The 24,868-nt window shown below is 37.9% G+C and overlaps 2 protein-coding genes across 7 annotated transcripts; one reads left to right on the top strand and one right to left on the bottom strand.

Moving 5' to 3' along the window:
* Window positions 1-7,808: 7,808 nt before the first annotated feature.
* On the top strand, window positions 7,809-11,569 carry LOC111249373 (uncharacterized). Of its 5 annotated transcripts, XM_086986130.1 has the most exons (6): window positions 7,832-7,956; window positions 8,228-8,316; window positions 9,164-9,388; window positions 9,613-9,762; window positions 10,315-10,439; window positions 11,299-11,569. In XM_086986130.1, the coding sequence occupies exons 1-5, from the start codon at window positions 7,926-7,928 to the stop codon at window positions 10,390-10,392; spliced, it is 573 nt and encodes a 190-aa protein (XP_086842256.1). In that variant the 5' UTR covers window positions 7,832-7,925; the 3' UTR covers window positions 10,393-10,439; window positions 11,299-11,569. The 5 variants fall into 5 exon arrangements, with proteins under 5 accessions (XP_022658898.1, XP_086842255.1, XP_086842256.1 ...); XM_022803163.2 differs by lacking the exon at window positions 10,315-10,439 and having other exon boundaries at window positions 7,809-7,956; window positions 8,234-8,316; XM_086986129.1 differs by lacking the exon at window positions 10,315-10,439 and having other exon boundaries at window positions 7,828-7,956; window positions 8,240-8,316.
* A 722-nt stretch (window positions 11,570-12,291) lies between these two features.
* On the bottom strand, window positions 12,292-23,150 carry fliI (FLII actin remodeling protein). Of its 2 annotated transcripts, none has more exons than XM_022801645.2 (16): window positions 23,009-23,150; window positions 21,109-21,219; window positions 20,773-20,919; window positions 20,099-20,261; window positions 19,757-19,948; window positions 19,217-19,336; window positions 19,074-19,132; window positions 18,770-18,927; window positions 17,769-18,007; window positions 16,869-17,028; window positions 16,230-16,476; window positions 15,629-15,814; window positions 14,814-15,421; window positions 13,577-14,531; window positions 13,219-13,425; window positions 12,292-13,021 (listed from the first exon to the last, which is right to left on the bottom strand). In XM_022801645.2, the coding sequence occupies exons 1-16, from the start codon at window positions 23,069-23,071 to the stop codon at window positions 12,878-12,880; spliced, it is 3,759 nt and encodes a 1,252-aa protein (XP_022657380.1). In that variant the 5' UTR covers window positions 23,072-23,150; the 3' UTR covers window positions 12,292-12,877. The 2 variants fall into 2 exon arrangements, with proteins under 2 accessions (XP_022657380.1, XP_086842248.1); XM_086986122.1 differs by lacking the exon at window positions 23,009-23,150 and adding an exon at window positions 21,795-21,814.
* Window positions 23,151-24,868: the final 1,718 nt, after the last annotated feature.

The following is a 24,868-nucleotide window of genomic DNA, read 5'->3' as shown; positions in this document are numbered from 1 at the left end:
ATGACGTTTATAGTTGACAGTAAGCTTACTCGGCGATAACGACAATATATTCGCTACGTTTCAATCTCATCCTGGACCGAGGAAAACGGAGTCGAGCAATGGCTTCCGCGTCTTAAAGAAGACGACAGATGGCATAGCGTATCCCACCATCGTACCTCTCAAACAAACCATCAATAACGAGGCTGGTGTGGTAGTACAAGTGCACAGTTAACGAGAACCACCCAGGTTGTCGATTTTTTTGCAAACACAATAACAAGAAAAACATTGCTCTTTTACTATATATGTTTAACGGTTGGATGGGTTGGAGGGGTTCAACCCGCTAAAAAGCTCCGAATAACGAAATCCTCCAATGACCAACTGTAAACTTAGCTTAGGGAATCTTGGTGATATCGGGTATTGGTAGCCCTGTTTGTTACACAATCAGTAGATGCTCCAACGAATGTAAAGCAAAGTAAAAACATATTCAGAAGTAGCTTAGAATAAGTACGTTCCTTGACAAGTTACAATAGTAATCCCCATTTCTCTTTCGGCGCATCTAAAAGTGTCTATAGGAGCAGAAGAAGTAAATGACGCTTGCAGTGCATCACACGGAGTAGTGGATATTATTAGCAAACATGTGAATCGGAACTCCGTCACCCTAAGGCACTAAAACTACTTTCGATCAAAAATGCAAGGATCTTTCGATTAATGAGCAAAAAAGTATGTCCGACGTGACTTTTCACAAACTTCTTCATAAAACGCAAATACATAAAATAATTAACGGTGCCTTGATGAGGCAACTATCTATCACAGATGTCTATTTGAATTATTCCATGTAAACACATGCGCACTTTGCCGGATGGTCGTTGAGACTCTTCATTAAATTGTTCTTGGTTTTTTTTACAGTTCACAGGCAAATAAGCTGAAACGGTGTATTTCCTTTACCAAATATCACAAGCAATTAGAATCGCAATTGCCACTTGTAGAACTATGGCAAAGGTATATTTGGTATCTGATGTTAGCATGTCAGTTTTATGGTTAGATGCACCTTTCATTGCCATAACAAAAGTAATACTGTGAAACGTCTAATCCACTTAAACCGCAGCCCCCGCTTCAGCTTTTCCCGCAGCTGTCCTTCAGATGCATCCACTACTGTAGCAGGTGTTGTCGGAGCACTAAGTAGATGTCTATAAAACAAGATTTCGTTCCACATATTTTTAGATGCACTGACAGCCTTTGGGCAAAGCTTTTCCACCATTCTTATCCTTGAAGGGTCGGCTTTAATTTTGATCTCATATGTGATTTTTGGGACTTCTTTTGTGGCTACTTATTCAAACAGGCATAACAAACGAGTTCATTACATCCTTATTCCTAAACGCTCAGTGAACGTGTCTTACAAAGGACATGTGCATCACTTCGTTATTTTTCTTTCATTCTGTTATTCTTATAGAAAGGCCAATTTATAGATCTAAACGTTATTAAAAGGGAAATAAAAAAATAAAATTAGGGAAAAAGCATATGTTTCTATATCAGGGGAAGAATTCTATTGATGTCTATCTACGTCTAATATGTTAGGCTACTTCGTTACACCGGATATATTAACTAAGTTGTCTCATAGCTTTTTTTTTCAATTTAATAATACCAAGAAATAATCTATCACGCTGTGAAGAAATTATCGGCTGTTGTTGCCGTCTTTAACTTTCGATTGCGGATTGGTAAGTATTATGTACCGTTAGAAAGCCCTTTCTATTAACAACAAATCTGGCATGGATTCGGATGCCAAAGATAGCTATTTAAGATTAAAAAAAAAAAGCATTTTCGACATTTCCTGTTCGTCTTTTCCTCAGCTCAAAGCTATCCAGGTGGGCTGCGGAAGTGCGGTGCGTACCGTAAGGACTCTGTGACTGGAAGTACTGCTTGAAGGTAGCTAAGCTGAAAAGTGGATTTTTTTATCTACACAACTTCATTATGCTTATCGAAAACAACCAGGTTCGTCTCGAATCACTATTGAAAATATTTGTTAGATAAGTTTGATCTTGACGCACGAAGTGTGTTCGTTCCTGAATTGCTGTGCGAGCGTCAAACGTCCTCTTACCTTCATCCTCTTCTGGTAATGGGTGTGGCTACAATGACCAACTGTATTCCCTCTCACCCTAGATGCTACATGAAATAAACAATAACTAATTGGTGGCAAGGTTAGTATTAGGCGAATTGCGACTATTTCCTTTGTTAAGGGCATACGCATCCTTAAAAGAGGTTTAAATTCACCGAAGAGTGCAGATCAACCTAAATACCTTTTTTACTCCATATTCGTAGTCTTCGGCCTGATCATTACCTTCGCTTTAATATATCAATATTTCGTCTACTGCTGCCGTTACCAAAATAACTGCTAGCAATTTTTTCTATAATCCACATGTTTAAATTTCGCAGGGCTGTAATCGAATCATATTTGAGAATGGCCGTTGAAAGTCTACGCGTAATTATAACAACAACCAGACGCTTGGCTACCTAAGCCATCGCACTGACGACGCAACCTGTGCAAATATAACAGAAAGATAAGATTTTTAAGAAAAGTCTTTCTCAAACATCTGTTGTTTTGATCGGGTACAATAGAACTAGGTATAAAAGAAGTGCTAGTAGCGTCTGTGTTAATAATGACCGTGTGTCAAACAATGTTTTATATATGTTTGTAGGCTGTTTTCTATATGCTACGTTCAAATTTAGCTTCAAAGCTGACCTTACTACTTACCGATAGATACATTCGGAGACAGCCAATTGTAACAACTTTCAGAAGCGTAATTTAAAAACACTATAAAATTTCTTTAACTGCTTTTTACGTTAACTACTAATTACTACAAGATGATGTTATTCTACAATAACATTTGAATACGGAACAACTTTCTCACGCAAACGCTTGAGACACTCAATAGTGTCTCAAGCGTTTGCGTGAGAAAGTAGATAAATCGAATTCGAAGTTATCGTATTGCAATCTATATTAATTATACACAATATATGTAAACAGATGGATCAGTAGTTATTCCAGTATTTGTGTGCTCGATGCAATGTTTACATCCACTTGAAAAAAGACCCACTCAGTCCACTACAACATGCTTTAGGCCATCCCCAGCAAAGGCAGCGATCACATGGAAACATCGATTACATGTCTGCCTTACGAACGAATATTAACATTACTTTTAAGCTGGATCTTTGTTATTCATTTATACACAAATCTTCTTGAGAAGAGAGCGACCCCTTTGCCTAAAACATACGATGTTCGTTAAACTGGGGCATTACTCAGACATTTTTTATGTGCCGCCGTTCATCGTAACTGACACAAAGGTATGATGATTTGACAGGTGACTGCTACTGGCATTTTGGACACTGGATAGGTTATCACTAGCGATTTGCAAAGCCGAGGCCCGGGTAGCTGCTTTTTCAAAGTAGTACTTACTTTAGAATGTCCCACTTCACAAAGAAGTGTGCATGAGCAACTACAGGGACCTGCTAGATGTACGAACATAGATTATCTAGCTATATGCAGAAACAAATAGATATATGCCAAAGGTATATGCATAGGATCTATAATAATGACGCGCTTTATTATCGGGGATCAAACACACTTAGACATATGGGTTCAAACTCTTAAGGATACCTTCGCAAATGCTAATACCTAGGTCAAATTCAGACGGCAAGCCAATATTTCGGTACCATTAGCGCTAATCGCGTTAGCTTAACTCTCCTGTAATTGCACTACATATAGGTGTGCTATAAAGTGCCGCATGAAAACCAACTAACAACGATTAATGATGATCTTTGCGGTAGCATTTACCTTACAGGCGTTTGCTAATTTTTTTGTGGGTGCTTTAAGCTCAAATAGAAAAAAGGTAAGGCACCTGATTATTATTATTAAGTCGCTAGACCACTAGATTACGATTGTCTAATAATCGGTCTACAGCCGAACTCAACATGTCCCGTTGAAGCCCCACATTACAGACTATTAAACCGCTCCAGTTCCTTCATTGCGATAGATTTTTGTTGGTTTAATAGATTGCTCCTTTTTGAAATAAACGTAGAAAAGCATTCAAACAAACGAAAAGTTAAATCAGAATCTTTACCCATATATTTTACCCAGAAAGTTTACCCATATATTAACATAAATGGTCATTCAATCAAATCCATTGTCATTCTAGTATTATTTATTACCAATAGGAACCATCTAAGTAGCATTCATATTTTACTATTATGAATATTGCCCCGTATTTTAACAGTGCGGGCCGCAATCATTAGCACACTTCTAAAAGCGTCCTTTGTCCCGCTTTCAGTTTTTAGCAGGATTACTACCGATTAGCAATATATCCATGTGTGATTGAAATGACTAAGCTTTTAGCAGTTCTGCATATATGACGCCTCCATTTATGCACCCTTTAGACAAATTGCAGTTCATAAATAATATTCCTCAACATAGCATGGTTTTCCACTACGTAGAGTGTACATAGAATTTACGAGGATTAAGTCGAATCGATTATACAAATAATTAGCACGTATGTTGCCACAACCAGCTTATTATTACACACATTTCTGCACAACTGAAAAAGAGCAAGCTTGATCGACTACACGCATAGGCACATCTCAGTTAGTTTTCAATAATGTACAATGGCCCAATCCCGGTCTTAAGCAGGGATAATAAGTGAAAGACCAAAAGCCGCCGGCAGTTCGGGTGTTGTGAAGAGAGTGAAGGAAAGTAACCGTGCTACAAAGGAGTCAGTCTCGTCATTAGAGGCCCGACTCGGCTCTTTCTGTGGCCCAGTCCTATCCATCGTTCGTCACACGCTAGAGTGGAATACATTTGCAACAGCAGAGACAAGACCTGTAGGGACATGCATTACCAGCAGAGCTCCCGGGTGTTTTGTCGTCTCGTCACAGGGCAGCTCCTGATCTTGTTTTTCTTAGCGTTACCACCGACGCCCTCGATAGTGGTTCCGCCTGCCATGACTAAAGAGAAGAGAGAAGGCAGAAAGACGGCCTGAGAAAGAGAACCTACTAATGGATACAGGCCAGAGGGCGAAAGAAGAAGATGAAAAGCATATATATATATATATATATATATATATATAACATAGCAGATTGCCTATTCGTACATACAGCGGCCTTTCTAATAGCAGTGATGACGCCAGGCCCACCTGCTTTTCGGGCAAAAGAAACCGGCCGGGGTCTTCTGACACGCCGTAACGCTGATTCAGGTCAACAGCTGTTGGGCTAAAACATTCAACATTCACTAACCCAATGAGTTGTCGCTTGTAGTGAGTCATTGCGGCTCTCGAGCATGAAGCACAAGCATTAAAGCAAATACTCACGCGCAACGGGTTCTATTTAGTTCATTGATAAAAAAAACGAGAGTGGGTATAACCAACCCTTTTAATTCGACACTGATATTCTTGACCCAATTTACGCAGATGAGTCAAGACAGTTGCTGACTGGTGTACTCAGTCAGATTGAGATTCGAAGATAGGGACATAGAACAACAATAAAATATCAAAATATAGAAAAATATATTGCACGACATATAGTCCGAAACAGACTGTTTGCATGTTTTTGCGAATGCTATAAAAACGATGTACGATAAACGCACATATGTATATTTCTGAAATTTAGTTCCTCGTTTTGTCTTGCCTGTTAATATATCTTGTTATATTGCATTGCATTTTATTTAAACACTAGATATGAACTCTGAAATGAAACAAAACGTGTTACTGGTGGGTGACTTAATGATACGTTATGAATCAAAGCAAACATCCGACATTGGAGCATCAAGATTCAGCGCCTTCGAATTTCAGGTGTACGACTCAATTGGGACATAACTGATTTCGATTTTTTCACTTTACAAAATACGCAGCGTTTCACTCGAATTCTAACAACAATTTATTTTATTCTATATTCACCTTCAGGACCTTTTCCCATGTATGAACCAATTTGTTTCTTCTTGCCGACATTTTCAGGTCTGCTTAAACGCTCATCTTTTCATTGTCGAATGTGCTACTAGACTAACTTAGTTTGCCACTATCTGGAAAATGTGATAATCCGTCGGAGCGAGACCTGGAATACGGTGGGTGCAAAAGAACCTCCCACTTGGACTCTTGATGGCCGATTCACAATCCTTGTCATGTGCGGACTTGCATTGTCATGGAGAAAGGTGACTTTGCCTTGAATATAAGATCGTTTCTACTTGATAGCCTTGTTCACTCGATACAACTTTGCCATGCGCAGATCTTTGCTGATTGTATAAAACCCTTTTAGTCCTACCGAACATAAGTCATCCTTTTCTTGAAATGCAGATTTAGCTTAACTCTGGGCTTAGACTACTTGGAGCTACCCGCGTTTTTTATGTCGCTGTGGAGACCCCTCTTCTCGTCATCGGTGACACTTCTGTCTAGAAACCTGTCCCCATGGCTGCGTGTTGCTCGGTGCCGAGCGGGATGTTGAAAGGCAATGAGAAGTTGAATCTTTTTGCGCTGTTCATTCCGGGCAGCCATGCTCCTAATTTTTGAATAAGTCTTACTGATATAAGGTGGCTATCGATATTCACATGTGTGTAGGAATTTCTTGCTCGATTCACGAATTGTTAGCCAGCACGACGCGGGGTGCATCTTACAAGTCCGAGATGGTGCTTTTAGATTTCGCTTTGAGCAGCCAGGTCGGCTAAAAAATCCTTGCTGTATGTAACTGCTTCATTGGCAGCTTTTTGATCTCAGCAAAAGGCAAAACAAGGTAGAAATAGAAAATGCACTTTTTTTTACTTAAGAACGATCTAAACTTCTATTTGCTGCATAACAAAACGATAACGGACTTATAGAGAGGAGGGAACATTTTCAAATGGTGCATAAAAATAAATCAACGGGCGAGAACTGAGAGCTAGTTTGGGCATGTGTAATACTACTCGATGCTCCATTTGACAAGCTGTCTTCGTTACATTGAAACCTTGTGTTCCTGATGTTTTGGACATCGCAATAGTGAGCTTTTTGAAAAGCCGAGCATACAAACTTACAACTAACAATGTAATTGTTTCTAAGACCTCTACACATTTCCACTCCGAAAACTGTTGAACTTCATTAAAAAAAGAATCAATACTTTTTCTGTCACGGATTCGCGTTTATTTGCAGCCGTTTAAGAATTAAGTTGCTTTACCTGCTACTGGCTTTAGTAGGGCACATTTATGACCAGGTATCCCCGTTCTGCTAATTCGTACTTACAAAGCTAATGGCCCTCTGCAACCGCACTTCTCCACCTTCGTTCTCTGAAACTGCTTAGATTTTCAAAATCGATTTCCTCCACGATCTAGCCCATGTATCTACTATATTCGGAAGGTGGCTATTGCCACACGTTGCTGTGGCTCCTCTTCCCTGAGGTACTCAGGAACCCATACGTTGCCTAAACTTTATCAATTAGATCTTTATGTAAAATCAACAGACTCAACGTACTTACCGGGACATCTGAGATTAATAACTACACCTTGTTTGGAACTCCTAAAAATAATGTTCGAACTTGCCGTTTTTCATTTTGTGTCCGTACTAAAATCGTAAATAACTAGGCTAAATTTCCTTCCAGCCTTGTCGTCCATATTTGCAATCAAAACACTTTAAAAGGAACATGTTGCCATGAAACGATTGAATATTTATCGGAATAAATAAATAAACGCCTTTAATGAATTAATAATGGGTTTAAATAAAAGCATTATGACATTATCAACAAAATAACATATTTCATCACCTGCCGCTTTCACTCTTTCACGATACGATAAGCAAGGATTATAGAGTAAGCGACCAATGAGGTTGCAAAACAGGAAATACTACGTAATCAACAACTGGGGTCTAAACAGACAACCAGCAATTAATAATACTTAGTGTTCGGCAAGAGAGTACGGCATCAAGACAAATGTATAATGTGTAAAAATGTCTGTCGCAACGTATTCAAAACCTACTGGTAGGTGCCACACGTCGACCCATTTGCTAGGTATCAGTTCTTGTTGTACCTTACGGAGCTCAAATAATTTTTCTTTAAGATACTTTACAACATCTCAATGACCATGGTAATAATGACGACATAAGCGATAACATGGATCTTGCTTGTTAATTCGATATTAAAGAGTACATTATTTGGTTGTCTTTATCGAGATGCTGGAATAGAATTTCATTGATTCTATTCTGATCTTAAGCCATACATCTACGTATAAACACATATTAATTGGTTAAAGAAATAGTTACAGAACAGGAATTTGCTTCCATTGGAGTGGCTCCTAATATGGGTCTAACGAGCGATGCTGAGGATGACGTTTTGCATGAGGTAATCTATCGTGTCTCTAACAAAAGACAGTTCTAATATGTCAGTATAGTTATTCTGATATAACCATAGAATTGTAAAACACTGAATTTCAACAATGTTGTCAAATATTTAAAAAAAAAAACAAAGCTAGGTTAATCTCTCAAGAATATTATTTATCCTATAATGTGCATAACAGGTTCCTATACGAGATACATACGTGAATTGCTGATTCTGATTGGATATGTTACTTTCACTCGGCGATATATATTCACTGCTGTGGGAAACTCTTCTATACCTGTATTTTTGAAGCAGCTCACATCGTTAATGAAACGCTTGTTGCACTTCGAGGAATATGTCTATTAATGAGACTACGTCTGAGAAAAATGCTGTGTTGTGAACTAGCATCAGTAACTGTTGTTGAATTGCTATGGCGTTGCTATGTTTGTTACCATGCGGATACACTTCGAATAGTGCCAACAATATTGGTTTTCCCATAGGTTATAAAGTTTGATGATAGAGTGAGGTTTCTAAAGGTCAGGAACGTACGATGACAGCGCATATCACGTTTTTGGAATAAGCTAGAACTCAGTATTGTCAATGCATCTTTTAGAACTGACTCCAAGGGCTTCAGTAAATGACTTCCGTCGTTTGGGTTGTGAAAGGGTTGATTACGTAAATTATTTCCTTAATGTTATGTTGTAACATTTTCAATTATATTTACGCGGTATGTATAAGAGCAAAATTTTGCTACAGTATAGCTAAACGTCGTTAATTCACATTCTCTTAGTATTATAATTAGGTTGATTTTTGTGGGGTGCTATAATCTGAATTCTGGTGAGCTCTAGAAGTGTCGTTTATTTGATTACAGCGCCTTCAAAAAAAAAATTACCCCCGGTGGGGAGCCACCCAAGAAGAACTTAATAAGATATCTTTTGCATCCAGACGAATGATGATTGCCGGTGGATTTCTTGACATCGCGCTTTTCACTACCAACTGTGAACAGCTTAAGTTTGCAATAGAGAGCGAATATCTAATCACCGACACCAGATTCAAGTTCGTTATTGTGATGCTAGCAGTTTCTCTAACATTACAAGTGAGTCTTTTCTATTGTTTAAGTGTACGTATTTTGTCATACTGCACGAATGCAAAGAATAAGATTAATAACTGGCTTCAACAGCAGTTTGAAAATAATAATAAAGTAATAATTAGCGAAAAAAAATTGAGTGCTTAAAAACTCAGTTGATTTTCCTTTTTTAATAAAAGAAGTTCCTTTTTATATATCTTACTTAGCGCTTCTTAAAAATTGTCTGCACACAGGCGGTAATGGCCCTCCTCTTTTTTATGATGGGCTTTTTCGATAACGGTCGTTATTCACAAAGGAGACAACGCTTTATCAATAACGTGATAATGCTACTCGTCGCGCTAGTCACTCTTGTGAACATTGTTATTTCGACATTTTCTAACAAGGTAATTCGACATTCAAAATTAATTAAGGAGTTTGCTGTTCGTGTCCGATTGTTTATACTTGGAACTCCATACTCCTTAAACAGGTTACAGTTGTGCGCGTTTAACGCGTCCACACTTATTTAGAGATCGATGATTGTAAGTAGTTGCCAAGCTTATTCTTCATCGGTTGTTGTTTCGCTTTGTTTCCAAGCATTACGAACTTTAAAACTACGTGTAAGGGAAAAAAAGCAGAACTTTTTCTGTCACCGTTTTGTTGACGGCCAGTATTCAGTAGCGTAACTTACTCCGTCCTTTCTATTGTTTTCGATCAGCCACCGCTAGCCTTAGATAAGAAATCCTGAAAAGGCCGACGTATTTATAATAATGAATTAAACACAATTAAGGACACAAGTAAACGTAGATACCCGTAGAATTTCATATATTAAGCTGAAAAGAAAGTTCTCATGCTAAAAAAATTATTTTTAATATACTATTCAAAAGCGTTCTGCTTGTTGTATCAGCGTGTTATGACGCTATTTTGTTGTGTCATGTCAACTCGAAAAAATTCTTTAGACATGGATGTTCTGTACCATGCGTGTCGTCGAGGCCAAAATGCTGCTGAAACAGTCCGATACGTTTTACCTTGTCTGAGGTCACGACGCTATAACTAAAGGAACTGCTCAAGAGTAGTTTTCCAGGTATGGTGTATATACGTCAACATGAACCAGAGATCGGAGTGGGGGTCTTGAAAGAGAAGCTAAGACTTAGCGTCCAGCCACATTTTTCGTCCAAAAAGAGTTAGGATACCAGAGGCTTGATTCATTGGAAATTATTTCCTACGAACCAGACAATTGATTGGCATTTTTATTTGACACAGTTGCGCTGAGTTATTTAAACCATTCAAGAGACGGGACCTACGAAACGAGATTAGGTTATCCTGCTTTATAAAAACGCGAGACCACGCATGCAAGCATCCTCCAAGCTGCCCGCTTAGACTTCAATTAGGCAGTTTTGTTGCACCCGATACACTCTCCAAGCCTTGCGTCTAAGGATTTTTACCTTCCTGTTTGGCAGTCATTTCCGTCGTCTTACCAACTCAAAACGTGGTTACAAAACTTCTTCAAAACAAAACCTACTTTCTAGCGAGACCCCATATATCATTTGGTAGGAAGATAAGAGAACGTTGTGAACAACAGCAGCGCATGTATAAATAGTTAACTTACTGTGACAAGAACAAAAAATCTGGCATCTTCTATTCACTAAAAAAGTGCAGAAATGTTATCTCCGAATTACTATTTTCTAATGCATCGGCCCTGCTAGACCACTAAGGTAATATTGAAAATACTGGACCATGTTCGATAATAGGTCATTCGACAAGTAAAGTAATTAAACTCTTTATGTATATAAAATTAGTAATTACGTGAAAGTGTATGTGCTGTAGATATAGAAATTTCTATATATATATATATACGCTAACCAATTATCTCCTGAGCAATCAAAGCCAATGGAACAAAGCATGCCTTTTAGATGGATCTTACAATTATAAAATTATTTCAGGGTGAAATCGCTAATCTTTTGATGAAGATCAAGGATGAAATTCGTGTCCACAATGACGGCATGGTAGAAAACGTCACCAAAAAGTACCTTGCTTATAATCTGTTCCACTCATAAATTCGTTTTTTCGTTATTAATTAAGATGTCGCAGTATCAAGTGTCAAGTTTATCTAAGATTATCCTCATGAAAATACAATGACGGATGTTGAAATAAAAGCTACGGTTACACGAAATAAAAGCTAAAAGTTTGCGGGTTCAAAAATGCATAAAGAAATATCTATATTGTTTTGCATTCATGTTGTGAGTAGAAGGCAGTAAATGCAATGAATAAATACCGTTTAGAAATCGTGTTAGGCATGTTTTAACGCGTCAGCTTTAAGTAGGAGTAAATGTTTCATAAAATAAGTAAAAAAAGCTTACAAAAATGAAAAGATATCAACCTTTTGACCACCTATAAAAAACAAGTAAAAGCTTAACTCTCCAGCTAGAATTTTAAGCGTTCAAATTATCGATTTTAAACAGTTTGAAAAAAAATTTTTGTATTTTTTTTTAAACTATTCAGATTTTTTTGTACCTTGTAGATTTAAATTGGAACTTTTAGTACTCAAAGCCGGTCTACTGCTTTTTCTATTTAGTTGTAAAACCACGTCGCGAATTTTGCATAATCAGCCCACTATATGCTAATTAGGTAAACTGAATGATTCTAGTAGAATAAGTCATCTGCTAATTGATCCATATCAAAGCAACAAATCATTCAATCTCTGCAAAAGGCTATCGTAAAAGCATCGCATAATTTAATAAAAATTATCAACTTACTAAGGAAATCGCATTAATTTATAAAAATTCCAGAGATGGATAAAATCTCAGTACAAAAGCAAAATATTCAAGAGGCAAGTAGACAAGTCTGTATATGATGCAAGGCTTTCTATTTAACATGCTATTTGTAGTAAAATTTTTAACAGGCAGCTAAATTGGACTGAAACCATGTCAGAATAGTCGTATTAAAATACAGCTTGTTTTATTTTTATTACTTTTGACTCTTGTCGCGTTTTTCGTTCACATATTTTTGTTAGGTATTCAATTCTTTATTGTACAAATAAATAAAATCTAGGTTATTTGTACATGCACATTCATTATATTTTCAGTTTTCGCACCCTTTCCATTACGCTGACCCGCGGAAAATGAATGATTTTGTTTCACTAAACGTTTTACATTATACCGTGCATCCCATAGGTAAGCAAGAAAAATAATAATAAAGTTGGTAATAAAGCTAAATGGCACGAAACTCAGCCAACGACACATTATTGCACTTCTGTCGCTGATTTTAGTTTCAAGTTCAACTCTCATTGCACAATATTGTAGAATGACATTCAAAACGTATTTTATTCCCGCTGGTGTATTTCTTCTGATTAATTTAATATCAGATTATAAGAGTTCATGTATAGATGGTGCTGAACGACGGTGGTGCTCAACGAACAAGCTATACCATTTAGTTGACTCTCCACTACTACAAAGAACAGGGTCCCTAAAAATATTCGCACACATGTTAGATTCAGCACAAGTGTTAAAAAAGTCCAAGCCCTCATCCACTCCAATCTGCAACCTGTTTGAATTTCCCCCATCCGTGGAAGCACTTCTTGAAGCGATGAGTTTCCTTTCCTTTCATAGTGAGTTTTAATTTTCGTGGCTGCTCGGGATTCTTGGCACGAATACTTTGTACATAGACCTGTAAGAGCCAATTCTGGTGTTAAATCTGTTACGAGCACTGCTAGATGCTGCACTCTGGGGTGGCGGCTGATCCATATCTGACCTCTCTTTAAGCATGCACATTTTGTGTCGAATTAAAAAAATTCATATATCATTGCTCAAACTTTTGGCCGAGTTTAACTACTATATATTTAATAAATATATTGTGAAATATACCTGGGCACTCTTTAAGGCCAGTTTGATCTCGACTTCGGAGCACTTGGATCCGACCCAAATAAAGACATTCTCTCCTTCGTCAAGTATCATGATATCATCATCAGCAAGGTCGTCCTGACAGAAGTCGATACATTTCTCACTAACTGCGAAATAACCCTTATCATTCGAACAGCGGAATAAACGTAGATGGTCCATATATTTTGCATCCTGAAAGTTATTAAAGTACGGACACTTACAACAATTTCATATCGGGTTTTCAGAACTCTTTTTTTTTTCATAAACGTATTGCAAATTGATATCTTGGGAATGATATATATTAATTACACAAATACTAAGTAGAAAGTGTTCAATTACTTACTCGGTCATATTCCTTTTTACCACCAAGAGCGACCCAGAAGAAGTTCTCTGGTTCTTCCCCTTCATTCAACGGTGTAATGCTGTATTTGTCAGCATCGCATAGCATCGTTGCAACTTCATTGGCTACATCCACATAATCAGCGTTCGCCGCTTCTCCAATCCATAAGTACAGGACTCCTGAATCTTCATTGTTGAATGGTACCTTTAAAATGTAGCAGAAGGCAGAGTTCAGGTTGGCAGAATCTGCCTCAATTTGAATCGTTCGTGTACAAACTGGCGATCCATTGGCCCGTATATGGTAGAGTTCGGTCCGTGGAATTTTCGGAGCACGTCTGCTTCCGGTATGAATGACAAATTTTTTCCGGAAATGAGCCAGGAAGCGATCGCTCTCCTGCTGTTGGTACGTTCGTTGTACCTCCAATTTATCCCCAAAAAGTTGTTCGAAACGTTGTTGCAGCGAAAATGTAAAAGTCAACCATCCCATGTTCGAGGCGTCCCGGCCTTGCCAGAAGTAGACAACACACTTGAAGTCTTCTTCGGGGTCTTCGTCTTCATTCCCTTCGACTTGACTGGTAGCGTCCGAGCCGGTGGCAGCATCATTATCCGACTCACTAGGTACCCAGTAACGGCACATGAACACATAGCAGTCCTGAGAATAGAAATGACCGATTTCGTCCTCAGGCAGCTTTACGAATTTCTTTCCTTCCAGAACGAAACTTTCCATCATATCGAGATCATCGTTGACGGCCAACATAAACTTATCCCCTTCCTCTGCGTTCAACGGTGTCTGACGCGGACTAAACAGAACGGCAAGGTCCACTTTTGTTTCTTGAGTTTTCATCCATTTTTCTAGGTCGGCTCCGGTTCGAGCTACCGATGTTGCAGTTCTTGTAAAATCAACAGCAATAACATCATCCCATCCGACAAACTTTGATTTGAACACCATTGGCTCGCTCCTGTAAATTGAGACATTTCAGTCACACATTGCTAGCTTAATTTGACTCGCTCTGACCGCAGCCGCTCATCTATTACAAGACAGTAATTAAAATTTAGCGCATATTCAATGTCTCTAAAAATGCTCTGCATGAACGATAAGGAAAACTCAGAAATACTAAGGTTATGCAAGGCGAAGTACTAAACGCGCGGAAGCATTTAGTTGCTATAATATAAAATGACTTTACTGTTGAAATAAACGCACAGAAACATTGTTGACAAGGTAATGTAAGCTGCGCACTTACCCTTCCAACGTTCGCACAAGGGTAACGAACTCTGGCCGTGGCATCATAGCCAGCAGCTCCTGTCCCAACTTCATGGCAGCCGATTTAACTAGTCGAGTTGATTTCTTCCCATACCAAACGTACATATCTGTGTGACAGTCTAAAATGTACACATTCCTTGTTTCTAGTAGCTCTTTAGTCAATTTTCCATTTTTAAGTTCTACTTGAGGCATTTCCAGATAGCCTAAGCCAAGGTATATTTGATAAAGACGGGGTTCCTGCGGTTTCCAGTTTTGAAGAAGTTGATTTTTTGGAATTACTATCCTTTTCTGTTCATCTTCCTCATCAACTCCAAGAGCCGCCCAAAATCCCGGAGTCTCTTTCCCTTGTACAAGCTCAAATATCTCAGCGCCATCTTTTCGCTCAATTTTGTTTATCTTCTCAGCAAGCAAGCGTCCTTTCTGGGTGACAGTACAACGAGAATTCCTGCCGCTCCACACGAAAATCTTCAAACCAGCATCCAACACGAATACGTAGCTTGCGTCGAGACTTGAGACTCCTGGTGCCACATTCTCAACGTGCACCATTACGTGAGTGGCCGATATTCTATATAGCCGTGTTGTGTATTCCTGTGATATAGATTGTAATAAATTCCATTAATGTATCACGTGATCGATTAATTCCTGTAAGACCTGGTTAGATACGTACACCAAACGAAGAACGATCGCGATAGTGAGTGACGAACCTAGTCAAGAAGTAACAAAGTATATCAAATCAAGTATTTTCATCAACTAAGTGTATTAACAATGGGATGATTGAAACTCGGTTATACTTACGATTTCTTCGACAGTGTAAAGACCGGACTGGGTTCTACCTCCTGGCATGTAGTCAATTCCGTCAGGAAAGAAGCCGAGAAATTCTTCTGATTCGTCTCCCTGTTCGTTGCGAACAGTTCGACAACGCGCTCCTAGGAAATTGCGCAAATTCACTGCGTGGATAGCCGAACAAGCTTTCTTGTCCAACTGCGCTCATAACATGGAATGTAACATATACACATAAACTCATGTATTGTCAATAACGATTGTCACAAATGTCGTGGTAGCCATCTGCCAAAAAAATACCCTGAATGCTGTAAATGCATATCGCCATTACTATACACGAAAGAAAGAAAACTTCATTGAATGAAGCTTTTAGCACCGAACAAAAAATGATTTTCTTCATTTTAATGTAACAAACAGATGTATGCTTTTCACTAATCTTATTCTGTATTTAAACCTATACTATTTTTTTTAACTTAGTTTCATATTAAGTTCGCATTAAGTTAGATGCAACAGGACAGGTAGATGCAACGTCGATTGATTTAATGCAATATATATTGTATAGCTGTATAAATAATAACATCTTAACATAGCTTCATAAGATAAGTTAGATACGTACAGTGCATCCATTACCGATCCAGTAATGAATTTTCCAGGCCAAATTGTGCGTTTCATCGAGGTAGGTATGCATAACGATGTAGCAATCGCCTTCGAAGAATTTTCCCACGAAAATATCATCAAGTTGTACTGGTAGAAGATTGTCGATTTCCCAAACAAACACACCAGGCATTTGGCCGATATCTTCTTCGAACAATTCACTATAGTCGATAGCTGGCTTTTCCAGAGCATCTTCCCAGCTTTTGGGTCTTTTTTTACATAGGGAACAATAATTATTATAGGAATTTCTAGTAAACAAGTATTAGTATCTGTGAACTAATAATAATAATTTATATTATACTAATGGTACAATAAATAGGTACCTTTGTCCTATTATTGCAATCTAAAATCTCAATTCCCCGAATTTTGTGCATTTTGAAACACATCTCAGCAGCATGCATAGACACAAGCGCATTCTTGTTTTCACAATATATGCAAATAAAATACTGGCAGTTTTCGTGCAATTCCAGATACGTTAAATAATTTGATTTCCACGATGCGTTGCTAAAGATATTATTTTTAATATAATTTAATTCTTCACATCATTTGACTTCAGCATAATACACTTTCGAATTTAGATCGCCTATAGATAGTAGCTTACTTAAGAGACTCCGGAGTATCGGGCAAGTATCCATTGGCCTCTTTGCTTTTGGCAAGATCCTTCATACCCTTGAGAACCTTCGCTTGGTCATCTTTTTCATCATCGCCACAGCGACGTCGTCGGAGGCGTATCTTCCTTGCAATTGGATCTTTCGTTGCAGCTGCATGCATTGTTGATTCAAAATAAGTTGTCACACACATACAGACAGAAACACGATTTACGAAAGCACAAAAATGACTGCACTATCAGCAGCTACCTATTGATGACGACAATTAAATTCTTTGAGACATTGTATCAAATGAAGTTTTATGTAGTGCATATCCAAACCATATGACACGTCAAAGAGGTAGTACCTGTAACGAAGCCGAGCTGTTTTCTAAAACTTCAGTTCTTGTCTCCATCTTTCCCCCTAGGTACTTAGCAGTCGAGGAAAAACTGTAGACGATTAAGGGCTCAACCATTAATCACTAAATAAGGTTGCCTTCTTTAAAGGAAGGCAATTATTAAGACTTTAATGGACTAGGTAGATTAATTGTCTGTTACTTTGCATTGTAATTGCTTTGTATTTTGATTGTTGAAGGCGGTCCACTTTCTAGAGACCTCTTTACTACTTTCGACCTAAATATTGGGAATCTATAGATGGATATTTCAAACTACCACAATAATAAATGGTTTGTAAAGCGTGACTTAAAGAACATATTCCGTCAATGAGGTGTTGCTATTTTTGAATACCAAGTGTAGTACCAACACAATAAAAAAAAACTCTACATTTCTCATGGCCTCGAATTCATTTCTCGGTAAAGCTAGTTGCAGCTTAAAATTAAATTATATAGACGAATACATTTAGCATATACAAGCTACCAATACAAGCTGCACGTATATTTCTATGTTACACGTTACCTGGAGCGGGAAGTTGAGCTGGTATTTGCGCGCCTGCTAGCCTCATCTGCGTTTGCAATGAAAAATCGATGTTGTAGAACTCGGCCGAACCACTTTGAATCTGCTGAGGTCGAGGTGGAATTGTGAGATCGGGATTAGCCGAAAGATCGAGAACCTCGAGGTCTGTCAGTAAGTGGATCGCTTCCGGAACCGTAATCAAGCGGTTGTGCGATAGAACCAACTTCTTCAGCCGACCACATCTAATGAAAGTATTACTCATTAATAGAATACATAGAAAAAGCCCTGTTAAGGCCCAATGGGGTGGCATCATGTTGCGCCACGCAATACAAGGACCATCACTTACAGTAAATTATCGAAGTACATATAAGACCACTAAGGGAACTAGACTAACAAAGCTAACTGCGGACTAAGCTGGTACATTTAAATATATATACAATAGTATTCAGCATATATATACATTACTTTCGGCACAGGTACGTTGAGTAAACAATAGAACAGATTAGCTCAGTTGGTCGTAGGTTATCATCGAGATTGGTCGCCGTTCGCAACAGGCTACAATAATAGACCCATTAATTGGAATTGTTTAGCTCTCACGCGATATGCCAGAAAAATTAACCTAACATTTCTTAAACTATTTGACCCAAAAGTCACCCAATTTCTTTCACTTATAATAACGTCTATGCTACGCAATTTCTATACTAGACGTGACTAGGTATACTACAATTTTTTAGTACAAAATGAACAGGAATGGTATTTTGGTAACAAACAAAATGGTAAAAAAAGCATATTCTTATTCGTCTGTGGGGTATGCTCCGTATTCAAGTTCTGCAGTAAAAGCCAACCATTCTTCCATAATACCTTTGACGCGGCAGTTTTTTCTCTTTCTTTTTTTTAATAACAGTTCAACTACATGCGGCGGCCTCAGACCAGTTTCCATCAGAAGTACAGAAGACACTGACAAAAACAACTACTAGCTGTTGATCGGTTATGTGTACTCGTACCTAACGACACCTTCCGGAATCATTTCAAGATTGTTGTTGGCTGCTTGGAACACCTCCAGATTGTGTAGCTTCCCGATGCCGGAAGGAATTCCATCAAAATCGATCATGTTATCGTTGATGTACAGACGCCGAAGCTGACTGCATTTGCACAACGAATTCTGAAATTGTTAAAAGTGAAGAAAAAGAATGAACTAACATATTGTCAGCAGATTCTATATATGCAAAATATTGCTTCAGAAATCATCAATATTGGTAACGATGTTAAGAAAAGTAAGCCAAAAATAATGTGGAAACCCTAACTTACCGGAAGAGCTCGAAGCTTATTTCGAGACAAGTTGAGTGTTTCCAATGCTTTCCATGAATCTGCAAAGGTAGTCGTCAAATTAGAACGTAGAGAATTAAGCAAGCTACGTTCTACAAAATTAACATGTTAATCATTTAGCTCACCTCCAATTTCCTGCGAGAGCTCAACCAGGTTATTATCACTTAGATTGAGCCGACGGAGCGTCTTGAGAGCATATAGCATGTCAGGTACACGAGGGAGATTATTCGATGAAAAGTCGATGTCTGAAATCGATAAGCATATTAGCACCTCTATTTTAGACATCGAGGGCCTTCGGAATGATTTAAGGGTAATGTGTTTACTTACTAAACTCAGGGAAACACAGTCGTAAACGATGTGGACACAGTCCGTTTCAAGCTGCTGGAAGAGGTCATTAGCCAATTAAATTTTTTTAAACGTTTGTTATACTAAAAATCGAGAAATATACGTTAAATTTTCTTTCCATAATATATTGGACATTTGACGCTGACTAAGCTCCCATTACCAGTGAGGTTACGCTTTGAACTGTACTTATATCGAAAGTATGGAAGTGGCACAAATTTTATTTTTCCCCATTCAGTTAGTAATTTAATTTTCTAACTTTCTGAATGCTTTTTAACTTTTATTAGTTGTGATAGAACAAATAATAAGATATCGTTTGTTACCTGACAATAAGCTCCCCATATCCAACGCTAACGGCGTATTCGTAAGAGTCCTCGCGGAATTCCTCACGTGTAATGTTCGTAGAGAGCACAACGCGTGCAATTGCTTAAGTTGATAGTGTCCCAGGCAAGGATTATCATTCAGTATTAGCGACTCGAGGAAAACAAGGCGTCTTATTTGGGGTGGCAACGTTTCTGTTAAAAAAAAAATAGATTTAAAGATAATCCCGTTCTAAGTTCTTTATAAACAACTGTTTTTGTCATGTCTATCTTGCGGTATATTATGTTTGTGTCTATTAAGCAATTTGCTTTAGATTAGAGGAGTCTGTGCCTCTCAATGAGTACCTAATTGATTTCCGCTGAGGTCAAGGTAGACAAGGTCGACGAGGTTAATGAACAGATTTTGAGGGATTATTTCGATCCGGTTATACGAAAGATTGAGCACTGTTAAGCAGATCGCCTTTTCAAGATTTTCTGGAACTTCTCGCAGCTCATTATGACTTAAATCCTAAAAAAAACAATAGATTAAAAACATTATTACTCAAGGAAAATGGCGCAACTGTGTTGCTAGCGCGTTCTGTGCATACAATTTCTACAGCACTTATCTTTCTACTACTACGTACGTTAGTAATATGGAAAATTTGAAACTGATCTATCAAAGTTAGCGTTCCCAATTCACAGGACATTCTGAAGTCAGCACCTTCATGGAATTTACAGTCCTTAGCATAACTGAGTTTTTAGATCTCCGCACTCACGTTACGCATACATTTTTTCATACCCTACAAATTGTATCAATATATGTGAAATCAGGACAGCAAAACCTGAGAGTAATATAAGCAATTCAATTACTGCTTAATTTCTTATTTAAGCATCAAATATAATAAAATAGGCAAGATTTTAACAAACGCCTACAGAATATTTTGCATAGATACACAATATCTGAGACTACTTTTATAATTTTGTATAATATAATACAGTAATTATTTAACAACATCATGAATAGCAAAAAATTGCTATACCAGGACTGAGAGTTCTTCGATGAGACCCAGGTCTGGAGGAACAGACGTAAGTTTATTAAACCGACAGTTAAGGTAGCGTAGATTTTTCATTGTGGGTATTGCTCCAAAGATTGTCGATAAGTTATTACGCTGTAGGTGGAGACTCTCCTGTAACACAAAAAGATAGTTTAGGAATTTAGTGCTTTTTGATGCAGAATAGCGTTGAGGATCGGATCTACCTATAATAACATCTAAAAAATGCTTTATTTATTGTTTATGCGCTGTGTCTCTCATTGCATATATACACTGTACACTCGTTAATATATTTTCATTCCGAGTCTCCGTATAACAACTCACCAACTTCTGCAGCCGCGACATTTCATCAGGAAATCCATCTAGATGTGTTCGATTTAGCCGAAGCCATCGGAGTCCCACCATCTCACCCACTCTACGTGGAAAATTATCCTCCTGAAGCAGAACAGTTTGACAATTTATATTATATGCACAACCTTATAACCATTGGGATTCCTTAAATAAGTACAAACAGATAAATATACCTATAATTGCACTAAAGCTATTCACGTTATAAAATACGCCGTATCTACAGGTAAGATTGATATACATACGAAAGGTGTACGCTTTATTTGTCAATAAAATTATGTTGTTAAAGAAGTATCCGTTTAGGGGCAAATATAATTGTATTTCGAGACTATACAAATTCGCGAAACGTTCCAGACAATAGCAAATCGCCAAACCTTGTGACACATTTACTTATTATTATATATTATTATATTTTATTTAAGTTCCAAATAGAATATTTTATACTCACTACAAAGCATACTCTAGTCTCCTATCTCCTAGAACTATAGACAACTATAGCCATTGACGGCCTTCCATATTGACTTAGAATATTTGCATTACGTTAACCTAATCTGTTATGGGCAGCCTATTAAATCTGGCTAGAACGCATATCTGTTCAAAGCTTTAAGTAGAAGCACGACATAAAAACAAAAGCTTTATTTGCGAATCAGTGTATTACTCACTTTTTAATAAGGCGTGCGTCAAGCCATCTAGCATGCCATTTTCTTAATTCGTTGTGCTAAATTTGGTGTGGACATACGCTGCGTAAAAATTATTGCTAGTCAACTGTTTCTGCTACAAAGCGGACAGTCCTGTTTCTTGTTCCAATCTACTATTAATTTATTATACTCTACGTCAAATAACATTGATCACCATCACTACCGCATCATACATGTAGGCTTGTTTGTGGCAATCAGACAATTTTTTTTATGTCAGGAAACGCTGATGCAAAAAAAGAACTTTTGTTCTGTATCGGAGCATTCTTATATTAAAACGGGCGTGGGTGTTCCGGCGACGTCCTGAGAGCCAAAACTGAGCACGTCGTTTTCGGCAGCCCTCGAAGTATTTCACGACTTGTAAATTCTGATTTAGATATGCATCAACACGGCCAGTTTATCCGCTAATTATTTCACGTAGTTTCTTTTACTGTCTGTAGGGCTGGTAAATACGGGAACACTATGTTTGCTAATCTGCAGGTAAATATAGCATTACTAACCACATGTTGTACCAAAAATGCCGATTTTCGATACATACCATCTTTAAGAATCCACTATCGACTCAACTATCATACAAATTATTGGGAGCTCATTTAGAAAGAATAACTCCCTATTTGACATATCTGAGCGGCACCTAGCAGCTGATCGTAGTTGCCACATCACAGGGAACTTGTGCTGCCCAGCTTAGCGACCGATTGCAATTTAAACATACCGAAGCATAATATATTGTATATGACCGAAAACGCGTGATAATTATTTATTAATATATAAGCGAATTGATACGATTTTTTGTGTAACTATTCAGTCGTCTCCAAGCCTTGGACGCCCTGCACAGACCAATGATACATTTCTCCAACTATGTGTATACCAACCAATGTCGAAATTGAGCTATTTAAGTAATTCCTACCGTTAAACCTTTCCATACTTCTTTTACGTCAAGAAAATAGTCGCACTTAGAAAACTAACCAGAACATTCTCATCTCCCTTATTTTATATCAAAAAGACACAGCACACCACACCGGGGTGCTACAGTTATTAAAACCACTGAACGGGTGGGCAGGCTACGGCACCGGTTTGTGTTTCCATGCAGAGCCAGTGGTGAAATAGTGGCCAAACTTTACCAGGATATCTGGGGATGTTGCTGGAGTGTTGAGATTATCACAATTGTGTTGGAAACTTACTTGGAGGTCATTTCTAGCGAGATCTATGCCTCTGACGAACGGGAGCACCCCCGTGCGAGACATCGTTGACGAGTGACGTCCGCCGCGCTCCGAAAGAGCCTATCGAATGCTGCACGATTTTCGAAGTTCTGCCGCCGTCGACCTGTCCACCCAAGGAAAGAGATATTTGTCGAGATCGAGTAAGGAGAATTCGAGCTTCGAAACTAAGTTTCTTCAGGAATTTCATTTCTCTCACCTTGTTTTTGCCTGAGAGCAATTCAGAAACGTACTTGACTTGAGTATCATGACCCCTTGAAGCCATCCTGACAAGTCAAACAAGCCATTTTAAGAATAAAACTTTAGCCGAAGCTTAGAAGAGTTTGAGAGGCGAACAGCTATGTTGATCGGTTAACACCTGCGTTTTTATATCAAAAAGCGCGTGAGCTTTATCCCACAACATAGACAATGGACTACTTGGCATACGGTCAAAGCGAATATATTTTAGCTAATATAAGACAGAGAATCGATGATCGAGAATCAAGACGTATATATATAAACGCAGTTATGCTAGTGAAATAGCGTATAAGCGTCTAATCAATTATAGTCATGATTTGAATGCCGTATTCTAACTGATATATGAAAATATGGGAAAAAACCTATTTTCGATCTATTATTTTCTTGAATTATGTAGACGCACGAGTTTAGTGACTCACTAAAGACGCAGACGCTGTTAAACAATTATCAGAAGACGACGACATATTGTTGTTTTTAATGGGCAAACTTGACTGAGTGTTGCATTAACTTAAGAAACTCGGCTATTTTCACTCGTCGAAATAAAAGATATCTTGCAGTACCGTTACTCGTCATATCCGTGACGGAAATCGATGGATCTTCACGACTAAATTTATCTAGGAAAAGACATAATTTTACAACTGAATTTCAACCCAGATAATTTTCGAATTAGCACGGAGTGTATTGCTGCCAATTGTATCCAGCGAAAGTATTAAAAAAAAAAAGCAAAAGTAGTAAACCGCAACTTTAAACTCGCATCTTCCAATAAGGATACGCATTTTTTACTTAAAGCTATATGTACTCTAAGGACTATATTTTACAAAAAAAAATATATACATATACATATATACGGTGTTTTTTATAGTTGTAGGGAGTTATTGTACTGCACAAGACAGAATTTCGACTATCAGAATCTAAAGAAAACGGAAAGAAAATATTCAAAGTTTCGCGCTATATTAAGGGTACCTTCCAACGTTATTTAGGCATATTTGGCTAAAAGACAAAACAGAAGAGAAACAAGAAACTTATATTTCGAGTAAGCAATCATAACATACCTCGAATCTATGAACGAAAAATAAGCCTATCTAAATAAAAATAAAAGACAACGAGATTAAGGATTGAAATCGTGCCAGAATTAGTAATCCAGTTCCGAAGCTATCAACTTTAATCTTTACTTGATATGATATAACGGCGCCATTGGCTTCGATACATATAGTCTAGGTGATTACCGTACTTGTATGTTGCATTGTTCCTGCCAAATTACAGAAGAAAATGAAAGTAAGGTGACGACCTTGTAGAAGTTAATATTTCGGTTGTACAACGAAGGTAAATCATTCGGCGATCTAGAGTAAACTTATTCCCAATAATGGATCTAGTCATTCAACAATTTAGGACCGCGAACACCTCGATCAAATAGCAAAAATAGGTCACTTTAAGTTTGGAAGCGCAAGACGAAAAGCTTTTTGTTAAATGGTGTGCTACGCTTAGCTATACCGACGAGAAATTCTGTTTTGAAAAAGGAGTAACAGTATAGACGAATGTATTTGTCAGAGTCTGTTTGCCCTTTCTGAGTGATGGGATTCGCCCGCC

The sequence above is a fragment of the Varroa destructor genome, unplaced genomic scaffold (genome assembly GCF_002443255.2).
Source record: "Varroa destructor unplaced genomic scaffold, Vdes_3.0 BEIS01000004.1, whole genome shotgun sequence".
Classification (NCBI taxonomy): Eukaryota; Metazoa; Arthropoda; class Arachnida; order Mesostigmata; family Varroidae; genus Varroa; species Varroa destructor.
The sequence above is the reverse complement of the archived record's forward strand: the minus strand, read 5'-3'. Positions and strand labels throughout refer to the sequence as shown.